At 41.9% G+C, this 20,306-nt stretch overlaps 1 protein-coding gene across 1 annotated transcript; it reads right to left on the reverse strand.

Annotated features, from left to right (window-relative positions):
- Window positions 1–1,528: 1,528 nt before the first annotated feature.
- Window positions 1,529–15,315, reverse strand: LOC124256564 (monocarboxylate transporter 2-like). Its single transcript, XM_046690550.1, has 4 exons — window positions 14,967–15,315; window positions 12,053–12,246; window positions 11,072–11,215; window positions 1,529–1,975 (listed from the first exon to the last, which is right to left on the reverse strand). The coding sequence occupies exons 1-4, from the start codon at window positions 15,125–15,127 to the stop codon at window positions 1,806–1,808; spliced, it is 669 nt and encodes a 222-aa protein (XP_046546506.1). The 5' UTR covers window positions 15,128–15,315; the 3' UTR covers window positions 1,529–1,805.
- Between the last annotated feature and the right edge of the window lie 4,991 nt (window positions 15,316–20,306).

Consider the following 20,306-nt stretch of genomic DNA (forward strand, 5'->3'; position numbering starts at 1 on the left):
ATGATCATATGATCTACAATGTAATATTATTATGCACGCCTCAACTATATCATGACCGCACTCATGTACATAATGCCCACTTTTGAGTGCAGTAATGTTAACTTCAAATGTTCTCTCAAAATAACTCAATATTTGATATTTTATCAAAAGAGAGTCACGGGCTTGCGAATGTTGAGTAAACCTTTCTTGCATTATATCTCTTTTGTATCATGACATGTACATTTGCAATAGCGAAGTAGGTACAACGTTTGGATTTCATAGAGTATTTGAACGATATCACTTTTCTAGGACCGTTGACCCGTGAAGATCTGGATTAGAATTGGTCTTTTAGGACCGATGACCCGTGAAGATCCGCATTAGAATTTATCTTCCGCAACCTATGCTTGTAAGAGGCGACTAACGGGATCGGCTGGTCAGGCTCGCTGTCTTGGTTGACACGTCATCGAATCCCAGTTGTGTAGATAGATGCTCATGCTGTTGATCACTGGATTGTCTGGTCCAAACTCGATTATTTACAAACCGCCGCCATATAGGTCGAATATTGTTGAGTGCGGCGTTAAACAACAAACAAACAACTCTAGGGTAGTCTTAAGCGCTTATAAGGTCCCTGTACCACCACTCACAGGAATAAAAATGTAAATGTGCGATAAAATTACAAATATATTTCATTTTACCAAACACTAAAGGACATTCTGCACCGCAAAGATTAATCGAAACAAACGTTGGAACAATATGACACGAGCTTTCTTCGTACCTCCGTGACATGAAACATATCTTCGTACTTCCGTCCAAGGTGACGTCAGGTAAACGCAGAACGAAATTTGACCGCCCAGTGTGAACGAAAGTCACGTGGGTTCTTGAGTCAATTAGATGCCCTGTTTCTGAAACTATTCAGCTTTATTGGTTTTGCATCCGGATCTCGTCGATTATCATCGTTTTCGACATAATTTATTTTATACGTTTTGCTCTTTCGTACCAAGAACGTAAAAACGCCGACGCCGTTTGGAATAGACGCTGACCTGACTTCAGTGGTGTCATTGGAGTGAAACAATTTAAATAAATGAGATCGGTACGATTTAATCTTCGCATGTTGGTTGGTTTAGGGTAATGTTCCCGATGGTTGTTTGTGGGAGCGAATGAGGCGCTCATAAAATGACCCAAGGTGTTAGGTAGATAAGGTTTAGGCGACCTTGGGCCTTAAAAGGCCTATATGTGATACCCACGACAGTTGGTAAACAGCGTTATCTCCCTTACCTGTTTAAATGCATCCTATGTGTTTCAATATAATTTATTGATTGTTCCTCCTCTTTAAATTATGGTGTGGTTACAGTCTTCAAATTTAGTTCTGTACGAACTAATTGCTTGGTTAACCGTAGCGTTTCAACTTGGGAAATATCCACGTTGTGGACTCGTCAAACAACGACGTCGACAACGGCGAAAACGTCAAGTGTAGTGTAGGATGTAGACACCAGTGTTGGTGATAAATATGACGGAATTGAAATACAGTATGAATGTACAATATCCAAAACACAATCACGCTGACATTTATTCATTCAAGACACATTCAACGACGTGACGTCACAACAACACATTACCGGCTATCGATATTTTCTTGGCGACGGTACCCCCGAGGTAGTAGTTACAGTATTCATTCGTCACGGTGAAGACCGGATCCAAGTCCCCATAGACGTACACTATGTGAAGTCCCTTCATGTCTCCCGGCGTGATGTTGCCGGAATCGAGCTGAACCTTCAGTAAAATCACACTCGATCCCGACAACTGGACATAACGATACATTAAACATTTCATAGTTTGGTGTCAATAGTTTCCTCAGAAATAGTTTCCTCCATGTAACTGGTTTTCCGCCGCCGCATCCAGAGCTCCAGAGTGAAAAAGACAGCACCCATTACCACGGCCACTCCACTAGCGAGGTAAAACATCAGTAGGTAGTCCCCCGTCACGTCTCTGATGGCGCCTGTTGAGAGAGTTGTACACTAACAATTCCGAAAGCTGAACTCTTACAGCTGTATTGTGACGAACATGTGGATGTTCCCAGCCATGGTTACACTATAACACAGATACCGCCAGTGTACATATTTACAGCAATATCAGAACATTTAACTGTATCTTTGCACTAACGATAAAGGCGCGTGCCCCTTTTTTATATGTGAATAAAATTGTTCGGATTGCCAATTGTCTTGGACTTTATTAGGATTTCATGTAAGAACACAAAAAGCAAATCAATGGGACTTCAGGCGACTTCTGGTACTTATAACGGCAGTTCAGCTGGGTGTAGATATAGTTTGGACCCGGAAGTCCTTCGTGTGTGAATGATGGTTCACTTACCACTTACAGGCCCACTATCTATAGCAGAGAGAAATGATGGTTCACTTACCATGCACTTATAGGTCCACTATCTATAGCAGAGAAAAATGATGGTTCACTTACCACTTATACGCCCACTAGCCACAGCAGAGAGAAATGATGGTTCACTTACCATGCACTTATAGGCCCACTATCTATAGCAGAGAAAAATGATGGTTTACTTACCACTTATAGGTCCACTAGCTGTAGCAGAGAAAAATGATGATTCACTTACCATGCACTTATAGGCCCACTATCTATAGCAGAGAAAAATGATGGTTTACTTACCACTTACAGGCCCACTATCTATAGCAGAGAAAAATGATGGTTCACTTACCACTTATAGGCCCACTATCTATAGCAGAGAAAAATGATGGTTCTCTTACCATGCACTTATAGGCCCACTATCTATAGCAGAGAAAAATGATGATTCACTTACCACTTATAGGCCCACTATCTATAGCAGAGAAAAATGATGGTACACTTACCACTTATAGGCCCACTATCTATAGCAGAGAAAAATGATGGTTCACTTACCACTTATAGGCCCACTATCTATAGCAGAGAAAAATGATGGTTTACTTACCACTTATAGGCCCACTTTCTATAGCAGAGAAAAATGACGGTTCACTTACCACTTATAGGCCCACTATCTATAGCAGAGAAAAATGGCGGTTCACTTACCACTTATAGGCCCACAAGCTATAGCAGAGAAAAATGATGGTTCACTTACCACTTATAGGCCCACAAGCTATAGCAGAGAAAAATGATGGTTTACTTACCACTTATAGGCCCACTATCAATAGCAGAGAAAAATATGGTTTACTTACCACTTATAGGCCCACTAGCTATGTCCGAGAACCCGGACAGTCCGAACATGTAGGACAAGGCGGACGAATAGGTTCCTGGGGTGGTCATTTTAAGCAGGACAATTGGTATGGACACATCCACCATGGCCAGCAGTACGCCATGGCCTATTGCCAGCGTTATCATCACGCCATATGAAGTAAAGAAGACGAAGCAGAGACTCAAGGCCCCGCTTATAACCAGAGACGCTGAACAGGAGATGAGTGGCGGGATGTGGAACACGGTGTCCAGCATTCCGCCCAGTAAACTCCCAGCTACATGTGCTAACGTCATGGCGGACAGGAGGAAGGACGCAGCTTCCAGGTCGTAGCCCCTGGTTTTAGCAACGTCTACGATGAAGACGACGACACCGGTATAGAAGCACCATATCACTGGCTGACAGAGTAGGAATATCATGTATGGTACATTCTTGAATAAATGAAGATTGAGGGATTTGACGAAAGACTGGGGCTTGTGATCCTCCTCTAAAGTTTTCATTTTGTAGATAGGATTCGTTAAACAACGGACCAGAAATCCCAGGACACAAATGTTAAAGTTGACACCTGCCTGAAGGAGGAATGTCCCCCTCCATCCATACACGCCCAGCACAAGTCTGTTATACTGCGGGAATACGAAGGCGCCAAGCCCTGCCCCTGCCGTTATGAAGGACACTCCAAGGCCTTTTTTCTTCACAAGAACCCGTCCTGTTGCTATGTAGGAGGATAGATGCGCGAAACACATTCCAAAACCTGTAACGAGTGAACAATGAACCACATTAGCAAGGGCAACTGATGCCATTCTTCAGAACAAAATATAAAGCATTTCTACAATCTCAGCAAAATCAGACATCGGGTCTATTTACCGCTTGTGAGACATCTGATTAATCCCATTAAACCCGTGAAGATCCGGGCTAGAATTGGTCTTCAGCAACCCATCCTTGTCGTAAGAGGCGACTAACGGGATCGGGTGGTCAGGCTCGTTGACTGGGTTGACACATGTCATCGTATCCGAACTGCGTAGATCGATGTCCATGTTGTTGATCACGAGATTGTCTGGTCCAGACTCGATTATTTACAGACCGCCAATGTATAGCTGGAATATTGCTGAGAGCGGCGTAAAACTAAACTCACTCACTCACTTCCCATTAAAGGTCTCGTCAGGACGACCTTACGCCATCTTCCCGACGCAAGGGAGTTAACTGACAATAAAAATGCAGTTTCCACCCTTGCCCAACAAGTCTCGAATTTTGACTTTTGTGTTTTGCACAGTCAAAACAAAATCACGTAATCGAAATCCGCTTTTTAAACTACCCTAAGGATTTCGGTCCCTGAAGGGGATTAGTAGAACATGAGGCCGCCAGTCGGGCTGACGATATCGACAAATATGTTCTAAATATTTAAATGTAATAAAGAAGATGATCAAGTAAGTTGGTTGCGGTAAGACCCGTTTTATACCAACGTATATCTTGGCTGTCGATTAGATCGTCTTTACCGGGGGCAGCCATTTTGTTTGTAAGAAATGCCGGTAATACGAGAGGTAGAATCTGATTGGTCAGCAACAGGGACATAGAAAAAACCTTGTAAAAATAACTGTTCGAGTCACGAAATTCTTGCCCTGTTCACCAAACTGGACTTTTGTATGTGCATTTCGGGGAGATGATTTTTACGAATTTTGACCAACATTTCAGTCTAAGTAAACTTAGGCTTAGTCTGTCTCACAGTCCCTGAACCACATTCATTTCCCTACTGCCAAGCTCTCTTTGCAGTGCTAAAGCCCTAAATAAAGCAAGTCTAGATTTCCTCAGGTTCAGGATCTCTGGTCTCCCTAGGGCTCCTTTTCAATATAAATGGGCTTGTTTGTTACCATCAAAATTATATATATTCAGAGACTAAGCCTTAGTCTAGCTTAGGCTCAGTATTATTCGTTACACTGCTATACTGAGTCTAACAAAACCTAGTAGAAGGTCGCGTTAGCTAACCTTTGAGGGACCTATGACCGTCCAATCAAACGCGAGACGGCCGAACGGATTTAACCAATCAGACAACGACTCCTTGTTAGAGTTCGACGCCATTCGTCACCACTCGCCCCTTTCCGTTACCTCGCTATTCGGCTTGTCCCGGAATAACACGAGTTGGTCACGAATGGCGTTTTGTCATTCGTGACCAACTTCGTGTTATTCCGGGACAAGCCGAATAGCGAGGTTACGGAAAGGGGAGTGGTGACGAATGAACAAGTATCGAGTGGGGACGAGTCTTCTGAGGTTACGGAAAGGGCGAGTGGTGACGAATGACAAAACGCCCCATATCGCCACCACTTTGCCCCTTTCCGTAACTTTGCAAGAGGCGCAGCTTGTCGGTCGTAACTTACGCACTTGTGCAACGTCTACGATGAAAACGACGATTTAATTCGGTATAGAAGCACCATATCACTGGCTGATGAGCAGGAAATATCATGTACGGTACATTCTTGAATAAAATGAAGATTGAGGGATTCGACGAAAGACTGGGGCTTGTGGATCCTCCTCTCTAAAGTTTTCATTTTGTAGATAGGATTCGTTAAACAACGACCAGAAATCCCAGGACACACATGTTAAAGTTGACACCTGCCTGAAGGAGGAAATGCCCTCCATCCATACACGCCCAGCACAAGTCTGTTATACTGCGGGAATACGAAGGCGCCAAGCCCTGCCCCTGCCGTTATGAAGGACACTCCAAGGCCTTTTTTCTTCACAAGAACCCGTCCTGTTGCCGCGAAACACATTCCAAAAACCTGTAACGAGTGAACAATGAACCACATTAGCAAGGGCAACTGATGCCATTCTTCAGAACAAAATATATAAAGCATTTCTACAATCTCAGCAAAATCGGACATCGGGTCTATTTACCGGTATTGAGGACACTGATTAATCCCATTAAAACGAAGATCCGGGTAAGAACTATCTTCAGCAACCCATCCTTTCACTCGTAAGACGACTAACGGGATCGGGTGGTCAGGCTCGTTGACTGGTTGACATATGTCATCGTATCCGTACTGCGCAGATCGATGTCCATGTTGTTGATCACGATTGTCTGGTCCAGATTCGTTTATTTACAGTCCGCCACCATAGCTGGAATATTGCTGAAATCGGCGTAAATCTAAACTCACTCAGTCACTTCCCATTAAAGGTCACGTCAAGACGACCGTATTATCTTCACGACGCAAGGGAGTTAACTGAGAATAAAATGCATTTCCACCCTTGCCCAAGAAGTCTCGAATTTTTTACTTTGTGTTTTGCGATAGTCCAAAAAATAATCACGATCGAAATCTGACTTTCAAACTACCCTAAGGTCTTTGGTCCCTTGATGAGGGGATTAGTAGAACATGCAGGCCGCCAGCCGGGCCGATTGACGATATCGACAGATATTTTTAAATATTTAAACGTTTTAAAGAAGATGATCAAATCCGTTACTGCGGTAAGACCCGTTTTATACTAACGTATATCTTGTCCTGTCGGTTGTTAGTCTCTTTACAGGGGCCACCATTTTGTTTGAAAGAAACGCCGGTAAGTCAAGAGGTGAAATCTGATTGGCCAGCAACAGGGACATACAAAAACTTGTGAAAATAACTGTTCGAGCTTCACGAAATTTTGCCTTGTTCACCAAAGGAGGAAACTGGACTTTGTATATCCATTATCGTGGAAGATGAAGTTTACGGATTTTGACCGACATTTGAAATGACAAGACTTGGATGTTAGCCGGTCGGGACAAAGACGATGACGATGAGTCAGTAGTCCGTGAATCAGTACGCAGCAGTAGCCCGTGACCGTTGTTTTGTTTGAATGTTTGATAGTAATTTTGGAAATATATAATCTAATTTTGCAACCGTATATTGTTTTATATATTATGAGTGACAATATACGGTTACAAAAATCTAGATTTTTATTTTAAAAATTATCGATGTCCAAACAGTGATTCGAACCACTGTGGTTAGGTATCCCGTGCTAACCTGTTCCTGTATGGATGATTAGAAAATGCAATTGCCACTTTCTCTCCCGATCACCCTAAAGGGCAGATTGCCATGGCAACCAAGAACCTTTACCACGGTGATATGTGATGATCTTATTAAAAATATCACATGGCATTTCATCGTTAATTTTTATCAATTTACATTTAAATACACACGTCGTTATCGAAGGATTAACTTCTGTTGAGAAAAAATATCCCTGAAACTTAGGGGACGGTGGGTAGCCTGGTGGTTAAAGCGTTCGCTCGTCACGCTGAAGATCCGGGTTCGATTTCCCACATGGGTACAATGTGTGAAACCAATTATCTGGTATCCCCACCCGTGATATTGCTGGAATATTGCTTAAATCGGCGTAAAACTAAATTCATTTACTGACTCCCGAAACGTGTATTCCATTTCCGAAGTTATTGTTTGTTTTCATTGGTTGTACGGGTCTACGTGCCGCAATCGAGATAAGCCAATATTATCATACACTTGAATGTCGCAGTTGTATTGACATATCTACTAAAAAAGTATGTAATTATGCAAAACAATGTGTAAAGCCGACCGAAAGGCTTGCATTATGTCAGTCTTTCGATTTTAGAATAAGCGCGCGTGTCCACCATCAAGAGTCCGGTCACGTAATAGGCAAATTAGCCTGTGTTTGTGATGGTAGGTCATGACTATGCCGCATTGTATCTACTGTCTGGTCTATAGAATCTCTGCTTGGTCGGATGACAGGTCGGTCTGACCAATGGGTTGTCCCCAGATACACATTTAAAGGTATCGATCGAGTTTTAATATCTGACTGGTCAGTGAATTTATAGAACGAGAGGTGTTTAAATGCAGCTTAAAATCTTCCAAATGGGCTTTCTACAGAATTCAGTAATGACATATCTTTCTAGTAATTTTACTAAAATTTGAATTTCCATGTCTTCCAACAATTTCTTGTCATGATGAAATTTTGTTTTATTCCTCACGGGTGAGGTACAGCAGTTTGAAAGGGAGAAGTGTGAATTTCGTGTTAACCTCATTACGCCTTAAATAACATCAAGCTACCATGATCTATCAACATCGGTGATCGGAAAAAAAGTAACAGGAAAAAAAAGAAACGGAAATAAGTAACAGATTTTGCTAGGAAAAAGAGTAACAGGAAAAAAGAAACCTTTTTCAGTTTTTTGTTTTTTATGTATTAACAAAGTATAACAAAACAATTACAAGCACATTTTTTGCATCCATAAGCAATGTTCTCAGTTCTCAGTTCTTACTAAATGTTCTTATTGAGTCTAATGTTCTGGCCAACCCCAGGAATTCGGAGATGGACAGGCTGCCGGCTGCATAGTAGCCGCGTACAGGGTTTTGAGTCTAAGCTGGAGTGACTCCATATTCTTCTTCCTCCTTGTTTTGGGGGCATAACCCCAAGGGTTAAAATCAGGGACAACAATCTCAACATTCATATCAACATTCAACTCATTCAGCTTATCTACAATGGCCTGAAACAATATCTCAGAAAGTGCGACATCATCTAGAGCAAAACGTGACCACCAATCTATATCAAAGTCTAGCCTCCATTTACATTTAAAAGGTCACATGCAACGCAAAACACAACTTTGCAGATTCGATACCTTTCGGTATGGACTTACAGTAACAAATTATCAAAATGCAAATTCAACTTATAAAGTTGAAAAATAACGCGATGAAAACACCACGCGAAATCGGAGTTCAAACGATTCACTAATGTCACCCCGCTGGAATGAAAAGTGGTTTCAACAACTGTGCTGCACTGCGCCCATAGCGCATGCGCAGTGATTAGGTTCGCGCGGCTTTGAACGGGAAGGTGACTAGCAGAGCGTTGCGTGCAAGGATTATCGCTGTGGTCGAAGTTGGAGAACAAAAAGATGTTTTTGGAATTCGGAGATGGACAGGCTGCCGGCTGTATAGTGTGTACACAGGGTCTTGAGTCTAAGTGTGAAGCCCATTTCTGGTGTCCCCCGCCGTGATGTTGCTGGAATATTGCTAAAAGCGGCGTAAAACCAAACTCAGTCAGTCTCTTGAGTCTAAGCTGGAGTGACTACATATTCTTCTTCCTCCTTGTTTTGGGCATAACCCCAAGGGTTAAAATCAGTGACAACAATCTCAACATTCATATCAACATTCAACTCATTCAGCTTATCTACAATGGCCTGAAACAATATCTCATAGAAAGTGCGACATCATCTAGAGCAAAACGTGACCACCAATCTATATCAAAGTCTAGCCTCCATTTACATTTAAAGGTCACATGCAACGCAAAACACAACTTTGCAGATTCTGATACCTTTCGGTATGGACTTACAGTAACAAATTATCAAAAATGCAAATTCAACTTATAAAGTTAAAAAAAATCGCGATGAAAAACACCATGCGAAATCGGAGTTCAAACGATTCACTAATTTCACCCCAGCACTGGGTTGAAAGTGGTTTCAACAGCTGTGCTGCGCTGCGCCCATAGCGCATGCGCAGTGATTAAGTTCACGCGGCTTGAACCGGGAAGGTTACTCGTAAAAACACAGCAAGTGATGCGTGCAAGGATCATCGCTTTGGTCGAAGTTGGAGAACAAAAGATGTTTCTTGTGAGTACAAACATCTTTGGTCTGCAGTAATATGGATATACTGGTCCCGTACTTTTTCTTATATGTTTTCACATCTTGCTTTTTAGGGTTGGCAGATTTGTAATAAAACCAAGGCTTTTCCATGTTAAGAAACTTACGGTCACCTAGCATTAGAAATAGCATAATTTCTTTGTTAAAAATTGCTCAGCTTGAAAACTGAAATGTTTTAATACATGTCTATGGAAACCCAAAAATATGTTGATTGTGATAAGCAGTCTCTGTCAGACAAAACTCAGTGTCTGTTTTATTGACACCTATGTGTCTGCCTGCCTGTCTGCTAATGACAATATGCAATACACAACTTCAATCATTGACCACATGCAATTCGAACTTGAAACGTATCAGGCTATACACCATAAACAAAATACATTGATTTATGGCTCGTGCACCTGAGTTCTGACGGGCAGGTGTGATACTTGTACACATGACATGTTATTATGTCTGTGGGTTGCAAACAAACTGTCCATATTTCTAGGATAACTAGATCGGACGGAAACCGGTGCAAACTCAGATTGTCAGTTTCAAGTCCTGCTTTGTACTTGAACGAACGACAGTTTCCAGCCACGTAGTAGTTCACCATCTCAGTATTTGTTGATTGGATCGAACGCAAATGCAGAAAAAATGAGCATGTATTTACAAAACCCAACATCTCTATATACACACACACACACGATGAGCCCTCAGCGTATCGGCAAATGAACCAGCCAATGAAAGCCTTCGTTACACTTGAGTGCACACCCACCCGCTCTGACTGGGTTCGGTCTCCGGGTGCTTCGTTTCAAGAACCAAATATTGCACTTTTGATTTGCGATTGTACGCTTATAATTTTGTTTATTTGTTGTTTCATAATAAGCAATGTATATTATATGTCATGAATAAGTGATAATTGTGTTTTAGTTATGTTTGTTTTTTTGGTTGCATGTGACCTTTAAGTACTTAAATGAGTCACCGCCGCAAGGACAAGCCTGGAAATTAGTCTTTGATATGGAGTAGTGGATACTTACGAACTCAGATCAAACTTGGCAAGTAGTTTCCTGATGACTAGTTAACATGTAATTGCACAATTTACATTTCATAATATTATTTGATTCATAGCTATGGATAAATTCGTAGATTAAGAACAAGTTACGCGAAGGTGATTTCCTTTTACTGAACAACTGTTTTTGATCTAGATATTCGTCTAAAGCCGTATTTTCGTGAAAAGGATTATTAAATGCATTAAATCCTACCTGTTATAAATCCAACAGTGACGATGAGGACATCCACGTTAGGGGCAAAGGTAGCTCCCACACATCCAACCATGGACAGGAAGCCTCCCAATATCATGGAGTTGCCAGGGGTCAGCTTGTGCACTATCGGTCCGCATATTAACGCTGTAGAAAATGTGGAACTCATTAACAACTAGCCCAAGTACCATATTTTTAACAGACTTAAAACACCGACTCCATAGAACAATATTATAAAAGAAACTATTCAGGAGGAACTGAATTCAATAATTAATCAATTTAGTCACGAGGTAACATTGGCGTTGTTTACGTCATGGTAGAAAACCTTCGATCACGATTATGTAAAGGTTATTCATCCATAATGTGACCGATGATTAGTCGTACAATTGCTGAAGATTAAATTATACAACCCCATACAGTCCCAGTTATTTGCGAAGAGAACTATATAGCCTTTACCTACTATATCTTACGTGACATTTCACTACAATCCAGAATGCTCTTTCTGCGAAGATGTCAAAGAACGTCATACAAAAAGTGAGAATTTATTATGAGGAACAGACGTGTCGGAGTATATTCTTACTCCTTTATCATTCACCCGAAGATGGAGATATAATATTCCCCGAAACGTCATGTTCCTCAAAATAATGAAGTTGGCCTTTATGTGTCTCATTCTAAAGCTGAGGTTCGACACAGCCCCATAGTGATGACTAAATAAGGAATAAACAGCTACTTCTTTCGAGACAAGCCAAGTTTGACACATCAAATGTCGACACAGGGTTGTTTAATTGTATCGTTTTGACAGATTAAAGGGAGCTGTTTGAACATGTATATACAGTTCACGACTACCACCAGGATGTGCTGTATCACGTGACAGTCGTATACAAACAGGTTCCTGTATGGATTCCTGTATGGATTCCTGTATGGATTCATGCAGGTCGAGGTCCAACTAGACTTCTGTATGTTAACTGAGGTTAAAGTACATACACCCTGAGAATATTACTCCAATACACAACGACTGCATCAGGGACGTCTGTGCGCGGGTGGTGTTGAAGACGTCGAGGATTTGGACAAACACGACTCCCAGGCCGAGGGAAAAGCCGATACACAGGAAGTTGACGCACATACAGGACGCAAGTACTATGACCTTGGCACGTGACGTCAGTTCCGGTACAGGAGAACTGTGATTACAAAATGGACGTATAAATATCATCAAGTTGTCTCTTTCAAATTCCTAGCCATGGAGATTTACATCGCATATAGTTAATCCTTGTGTCATCAATGCACTGTAAAAATCATTGCATAACTTTGGTTCTTAATTTTGTACTCTGTTCTATTCCTTTACATCTTCAATACTTTGCGGATTTGAATACCCCTGTCTACATTAGGTCGGGTTGCAGTTAAGTCGTCATGTAGTGAACAACGAATAGGCCACGGTATGGTGGCATTGAAAGAGTAAAACACATGCGGAATAGCTATACATACTTCTTAATTGTCAGTCATTAAGGGGCAGATCCAGAGCTTCAAGAAAAGAGGCGTGGTGGAATCAACTTGGTCATATGTAAGTCAGGGACGGGAGAGAGGAAATAAAGTCCATCCAAAACCAACGAACAAATAACAAACACAATATGTTAACAATATGTCTGTCACTTTAACAACTGAATCGACTTGCTACATAGGTAGGTCATCGTTAGCTGGCTGAAAACCGATGTTTCTGAGACATCGTGGAACGTAGAATATACTGAACTTGGAAACATGGATGATGTTTTTATGACAGGTGGGTTAGAGAGTGAGTGAGTGAGTATGGCGTGGGACGCTAGAATTGGACATCACACATTGTACTCATGTGGGGAATAGAACCTGGGTCTTTGACGTGACGAGCGAACGCTTGAACCACTCGGCTATACGTACAAATACGAATGTGGATTATGTATTGTGTCCTGTTGACGGTTGGTAATCACGGAGGATGCTGGGATTAGAGAGACCCTCTATATTCCATCCCCACTCCAATCCTATAATTATTTGATCGTACTTTTCCACTATGCACATGCGTCCATACAAATTCGTGAAGATCCGGGTTAGAATTGGCCTTCAGCAAACCCATGCATGGCGTAACACATCGTACCCCAATTTCGTAGATCGATGCTCATGATGTTGATCACTGGATTTTCTGGTCCAGAGTATTGACCGCCGCCATATAGCTGGAATATTGTTGACTGTGGCGCTAAACCACAGACAAACAAAAATTTCCAACCTTATATCAACATTTGATCTGATCCAATCCAAACCTGTTGGCCTGACTGGAACATGTAGAATCAAGTCTCGAGGTTTGTAACCAATATGATCTATGCGCCAGTATACCATAATAAGCCTGTACTGTGTATCATTGTGTATCGATGATTCAAGTGACCTTGTTCCAGTTCCAGGAAACCAGCAAGTATTCCTGCTAATGAGCTCGTAGATTACATCGCACAAACAGTAATGCTGGCATGGTGCTCAATACACTGCCTCTATATCGGAGAATGGTACAGGGTTCGCGCACAGTTCATGTTCAGTGTGGGGCTTTCTTGACTTCCGTTATTCTGGCTTTATTTCACTGGCTTATGGGAATAAGACATACGTACAACACAACAATATATTCAGGGTGATGGAGGATATGGGAGTTTACACACATACCATGATCAAGGACACTGACGGTGATCGTCGTTTGTTTTGTTTGTTTGTTTGTTTGTTTGTTTGATCAATATTCCAGCCACATGACGCCAGCTATAATCGAGTCTGAACCAAACAGTCTGTCATCAATACATCACAGCGATAGGGGGCGGTGGAGTAGAAGAGGTTAAAGCGTTGGCTCGTCTCGTCGAAGACCCGGGTTCGATTCCCCACATGGCTTCAATGTGTGAAGCCCGTTTACGGTGTCCCCTGCCGTGATATTGCTTGGATATTGCTAAAAGCGGCGTGAAACCATACTCACTCACAACGATAGGCGACACGATCAGTGGACTACTAGGTCCAGCAAACCGCCATCGGTTGTTGCGGAGTGGTTGAACAGTATTTCAGTTATATCACGGCGTGTCAGCTTAATGTGGAGGGAGAGCCCGTAGTTATGCAGGTGTCAGACACTTTTGTGAATTCCACGAGCACGTGGATTGGTGCCGACAAACCAAGAAACATAATCTTGGCGAACCAGGAATCTGACCAATGATCCTAGATTGTGGCACGTCCAAGGCGAATTAGAGCGTCTTAGAGGCCCAAGGTCGCCCTAACACCTTACCTACCTACCTACCTACCTACCTACCTACCTATACCCACCTACCTAGAGCGCATTACACGACAGGACCACCTATGTCCTTAATCTAATCACGATCTCGCTATTAAAAGATAGCCTAGTGGTTAAAGTGTCCACACCACAACTTTCTTGGCGTGTAAAGCTGTTACCATTTCTCTGACTTAAGGGGCGGTGGGGTAGAATAGTGGTTACAGCGTTCACCCGTCACGCCGAAGACCCGGGTTCGATTCCCCACATGGGTACAATGCCACATAGTGTAAAACCCATTTCTGGTGTCCTTCGTCGTGATATTGCTGGAATATTGCTAAAAGCGGAGTAAAACCATACTCACTCACTATTAAAAGATCTGAGGTCATCAACGTAATAGCACAATTCATGAGATCTAAATGCTTCAAAGCGCTAAGCCTTTTCATAAGTATAGTTTCATCTATTGAAAGCAGTCGTACGTGGATCTAGACTTCAACCAATTCTGATGTTCCATGATGTTCAGATCTTAACATATTGAAGTTACGACCAGGTGACAGTGGAAGCGTCATTGTGAACCTGAACGACTGTTAGTGACGGCTTTAAACCCGACTGTCTAATGTCACACAAATGTTACAACCAACGTACCTCGTCTCTCCGGAAAGTTGTCCATTGTTCACGTGTGAGGGGAGTTGGTCTACGGTCTTATCGCCACACGCATGTCCATTTCGACCCATCTCTTTTTCCGACTGCCTTGTGCTCAATCCGTTCTGAGTGATGTTGTTCGGGGACACTTTCTTTCCAGTCATTTCTTCAGTAACTCTGTTTGACTCCTGCTCTTTAACTGATGATTCTGTTGTACTTTAAAAACACATATGATATATTACAGCCATTAGGGAGCTTTCTTCAAATAAATAACACAACATATGAGAACTTCGTAAACTACATTTATAACGAGGAACAAGATTATAAAAAATGGCGGATGTCACGAACTGTTTCCCCGTCGCACTTGCTGTTTAGCTTTGTCGAAATGTGTTTAACGAACTAAAATTAGTACTCTCCTTGAGGACGTTGAAACCGTAGTTTTCCCGAGTACTAAATATAGGTTTTACCAAGAAATATGTGTTTCCGTCCTTTTTGGTAAATCACTGAACAGTTCTTCTTCTTCTTTAATCTCAGTTGATTTATTTGACAGATTGAAGTATTATTCTGGTGTTACAATGCGATCACAGATTACTGAATGTAGATGTTAAACCTTTCCTTGCTACCTTTACTAAGGGGGCGGTGGGGTAGCCTAGTGGTTAAAGCGTTGACTCGTCACGCCGAAGACCCGGGTTCCATTCCTCATCTGGGTACAATGTGTGAAGCCCATTTCTGGTGTCCCCCCTTCCGTGACATTGCTGGAGTATTGCTAAACGCGGCGTAAAACCATACTCACTCACTCTCCTTTATTACGATGTGTTTTACTTGTATTATCTTATTGTATACATTGTCGAAGAAAACATCCGCATGTATGTAACGGTACCGGTCGGTTACTTAATTCACTTTCTGGAACCAACCCGTGAAGATAAGGGTAAAAATTGTCCTTCAGCAAGCCAAGCATCTAGACTCACGCTTAGTCTTTGAATATATATAATTTTGATAGTAACAAAAAAACCATATATAATGAAAAGGAGCCCCAGGGAGACCAGAGATTCAAAATCTGAGGAAAACTAGACTTGCTTTCTTTAGGGCTTTAGCATTGCAGAGAGGGCTTGGCAGTAGGGAAAATAATGTGGTTCAGGGACTGTGAGACAGACTACCCATGCATCGTAAGAAACGATTAACGGGATCAGGTGGTCAATCTAAGTGACTCGGTTATGCATGCCATCGTATTCCAGTTTCGTTGATCGACGCTCATGATGTCGACCAGACCCGATGAATTACAGACCGCCCCAGTGTAGAAGGATTATTGCTGAGTGTGGCTTTGGACATCAACAACAAAAAACAACAGGACAGGGACCATTTTTCACGCATGACAGGAAGTCCGGCTGTCAAAATTGGACATCCTCTCAAACCGGACACAGTCACACGCTCCGGCTGATACCACGAATTGTAAAACATGCTTGTGATGCATTTCTCTGCTGGCGTTTGGCTCAGCCTTGACTTGACATCATTTATCTCATACTAACGGATATGCCTGTCCCATTTGTTGGTTGGTGAAACGACATGATTACATATTTTTACATTACTTGTAAAATGCTGAAGTTGAATATATTTCTTTTGTTGTGGTATACGGCCTCTGAAAGCGTTTAAGATTTAATTTATCTCGAAAGTTTTGATAACATTCTCGTAGATTACTACCGACAAAAAAATAGTGAACTGATGATATAACAGTGAATATGTAATTGCTCTAAATGTCCATAAAATCAACTTCGGGCGTGAAGCTCAATAACGTGGTTGGGCGACACAGACACGACACCTTGATGGCATACTGTTGGTTAACTTCCGGATGGTTGCCCGTGGTATTGCCCGCCATTCCGCCTGAAGAGCTACCCCAAGCTGGGCCAGGTTGACGGGTGCGGGGTCCCCTGGCGTACACCCTCCGGCCGAGAACGTCCCACAGATGCTCAATTGGTGACATGTCTGGGGACTTAGAGGGCCAGTCCAATGTCTGAATGCCCTCTCGTTGGAGAAAGCGGTGACGACTTGGGCACGATATGGTCTGGCATTATCATCTTGGAATTATCACCCCACACGATGGCACTACCGCCCTCATACCGATCATGGTTCAGAAATTGCCTCTCTGGCATACCGCTCACCGCTACGGCGCCAACGAAGTTTTCTGCCATTTGTGAATCGGAGGCAAAACCTTGACTGGTGTAACGCTAATGGCGCAAAGCCCGTCCTTGTTGCTGCCTACTGTGCCTAGCCCACATCTTATGGTGAGCTGTGTGAAGGTGAGACCCTTCACAGGCCGCCTTGCTTTAAGACGGGCTTGATGGAGTCGGTTCCTAACGGTTGATACTGACATTCGTCGTATAGTTATTGTACGGAATTCCCTATTGATAACAGGTGCTGATTTGAACCCATTGCGTAGGGTCATTAATGTAATGAGACGATCCTGTCTAGGTGTCGTTGATTTTGGTCAACCACGCCCAGGTCTCATTGCAACCCCACCCGTTTGACGGTACTTGTCCCACAGGCGTGAAATTACACTTTTGGATTTACCCAACATTCGGGCAACTTGGCACAGTAGTGTTCCCCCTCTATCATACCCACAATTCTCCATTTAGTCTGTTCATTGACATATTAGTGACTGCGAGTTCTCCAATAGATGGACACAGTTTAGCTTATGTGTGCACGTGCATTACGTGTTGTTGGAATTTCATTGTGATTGGATGTTGCGTTCAGCTGCAACGCCACGGCATTGCACACGTCCACTTCAACGTCACCTGCATTCAGATTTTTAGTTCCCTTATTTTTGTCGGTAGTATATAACCTGAGTTTCCTTAATATTGCATATTAGTTGAATATTATTCTTTATGGAGGACTCAACATCGATGACAGAGTTAATGACTTGAGATGAGAATATATTTTTCGATTATTTCATGATTTAATTTTATTCATCCTGGTTTCTGAAAATATTGAACAATCAGGTATTATGTAAGGCTTTATCGAAACAATGGGTATTTGGTTTCTCAGAGCAATAGGGAGTATGTAATGTCAATTAAATTCCTGTGAAAGGTGCAGATAAATATTTTCAGTGTGCACTATCCCCCGTCAAGGAGGTATCCAAAACATTATTATGTTCCCATATAAGTAATTTGGATCAAGATATCCCGTGACTTGTAGAATGAGAATATTTATAAGTACAGAAATACAAAGCATTTATACATTGATGATGTGGCTGGAAGCGAAATTATTGTTTTCATAAATTGAGGAAAAGTCGAAAATATTGACAAATTGTGTTATAATGGGGTACACCTAGAAACGGTCTCCGTTCATATATATTCAGGTGCGTTGTTTACTCCAAAATTTAATGAAGGAAAATAGGTCAGTAAGTAAACAAGCAGCATAGGGGTTCTTGGGCATTTCAGAAGTAATTTATTAAAGTTAATATCAAACACAAGTTCTGAATATTTGATGTTATGATCAGAATAATTTTAGTTACGCTTTGTGGTGAATAAATGATTAAAATGGTAAAAGTGGTAACCAGATTAACAATATGATATATATGTATTTATGCGAGTATTACTTGGTTGTTACAAAATATAGGTGACGAGAATATTCATTTGTTTTTCTTTACATAAAGATTAAGCGGAATGGCTCAACAAAATTAAACGAAAGGGCCCAATAGAATTTATCTTTATTATTTTGACAGCGATGGAAAATGAGTGGTTGCCGATAATATGTTATATTGGTCTGATCCGTTAATCTACTATTTTTTAATGAGTCTAATAATCTTTTTCGAAATATCATTTTCTTCGATTACATACCGATATGCCAGTCATGCGAATGTGATAAAACGCGATTTTTGTTGGGTAATATATACTTGGGCTTGTTTTGTCACTTTACAAATATAAGCTGGAACTACTTTATACTGATCAGTGATTTCTAACTGGTGTTTCAAATTAATTAAAATACATTTATTTATAAAATGCTTTAAAACAGATGCGGTTGTGACTTACCCGGATCGTGGACTGAGATTTGCCTGTAGAGTTTCCCAAGCATTAAATATATCCAGCCATTTATCTTAACCTTTTAGCGGATACACGCTCACATACGTGCCACTCACATGCAATGCTGATTTGGTGACCATATTGAATGTCACAGATAATGTCAACATGCACGTGACCCGCCATACTCGTGTGACCTAATTAATAATGTCAGTACACTTTGTAGAAAGGAAGGAAACACTGTGGATCCATGGCTATTGATTGTTTAGTTGTTTATGACTCTTTGTTGATTAAAATACAATAAAAACTGAATTGTTTAAAAGTAAGTCTATAAATTGTCTAAATTGTTAATTACGTTACACGGACCTGTATGTGTTCCAGGTTAGAAAACTTGCCAGCAAATTATGCTTGAGTTGAGTTGAGGTGAGTTGAGGTGAGGTGAGGTGAGTTGAGTTGAGTTGAGTTGAGTTGAGTTGAGTTGAGTTGAGTTGAGGTGAGGTGAGGTGAGGTGAGGTGAGGTGAGGTGAGACTGGGTTTTACGTCGTGCTTGACAATATTTCGCTCATCTGACGACGTGCATGCTTGTGTATGTGTATGTGTATGTGTATGTGCGGCTAAATGTACTAGCCAAGACTGAAGCTGGTTTTATAGTGCTAGCCCACTGAGATACCATGACGCAGTGAAGCATGAATACCCCACTCAGACACATTATACTGACTCCGAGCCAACCAGTCCTTGTTGTACCCATTAATGCCGAGCGCCAGGCAGGGACCAACAAGTACCATATTTTAACGTCTTTTGGTATGACGCGGTCGGGGATCGAACTCGCGACCTTCCGCTCTCCGGGCGGACGTTCTAACCACTACACCACGGAGGCGGTCACTTATGCTTAAGAGGCAAAATAAGGGATTGGGCGTGACGCTGGGTGACTTGGCTGTTGACTGTCATGGTTTGTTTGTTTGTTGTTTAAAGCCGCGCTCAGCAATTTTCCAGCTATTTGGTGGCGATCTGTAAATAGTTGAGTGTGGACCAGACAATGATCAATATCATGAGCATCGATCTACGCAAATAGGAAAGGACATGTGTCAATCAAGTCAGCGAACCTGACCACCCGACCCCCATAGTCGCGTCTAGCAATGGTTTTTGATGACCAATTCCAACCCAGTTCGCATGTCATGGTACTCCGTGGAACATTGTTCATAATATCAATCACTGGATTGTCTGACATTCCGTCTACACGAAAATGATTTATCTTTTTACAAATATATACCACTTTGGTGAAACTCGTGCCCACGAGTAGGGTTCTGAGAAACCTAGAAACGAAAGCAGG

Source organism: Haliotis rubra, unplaced genomic scaffold (assembly GCF_003918875.1).
Source record: "Haliotis rubra isolate DU_JTF1 unplaced genomic scaffold, ASM391887v1 Scf63, whole genome shotgun sequence".
Taxonomy (NCBI): Eukaryota; Metazoa; Mollusca; class Gastropoda; order Lepetellida; family Haliotidae; genus Haliotis; species Haliotis rubra.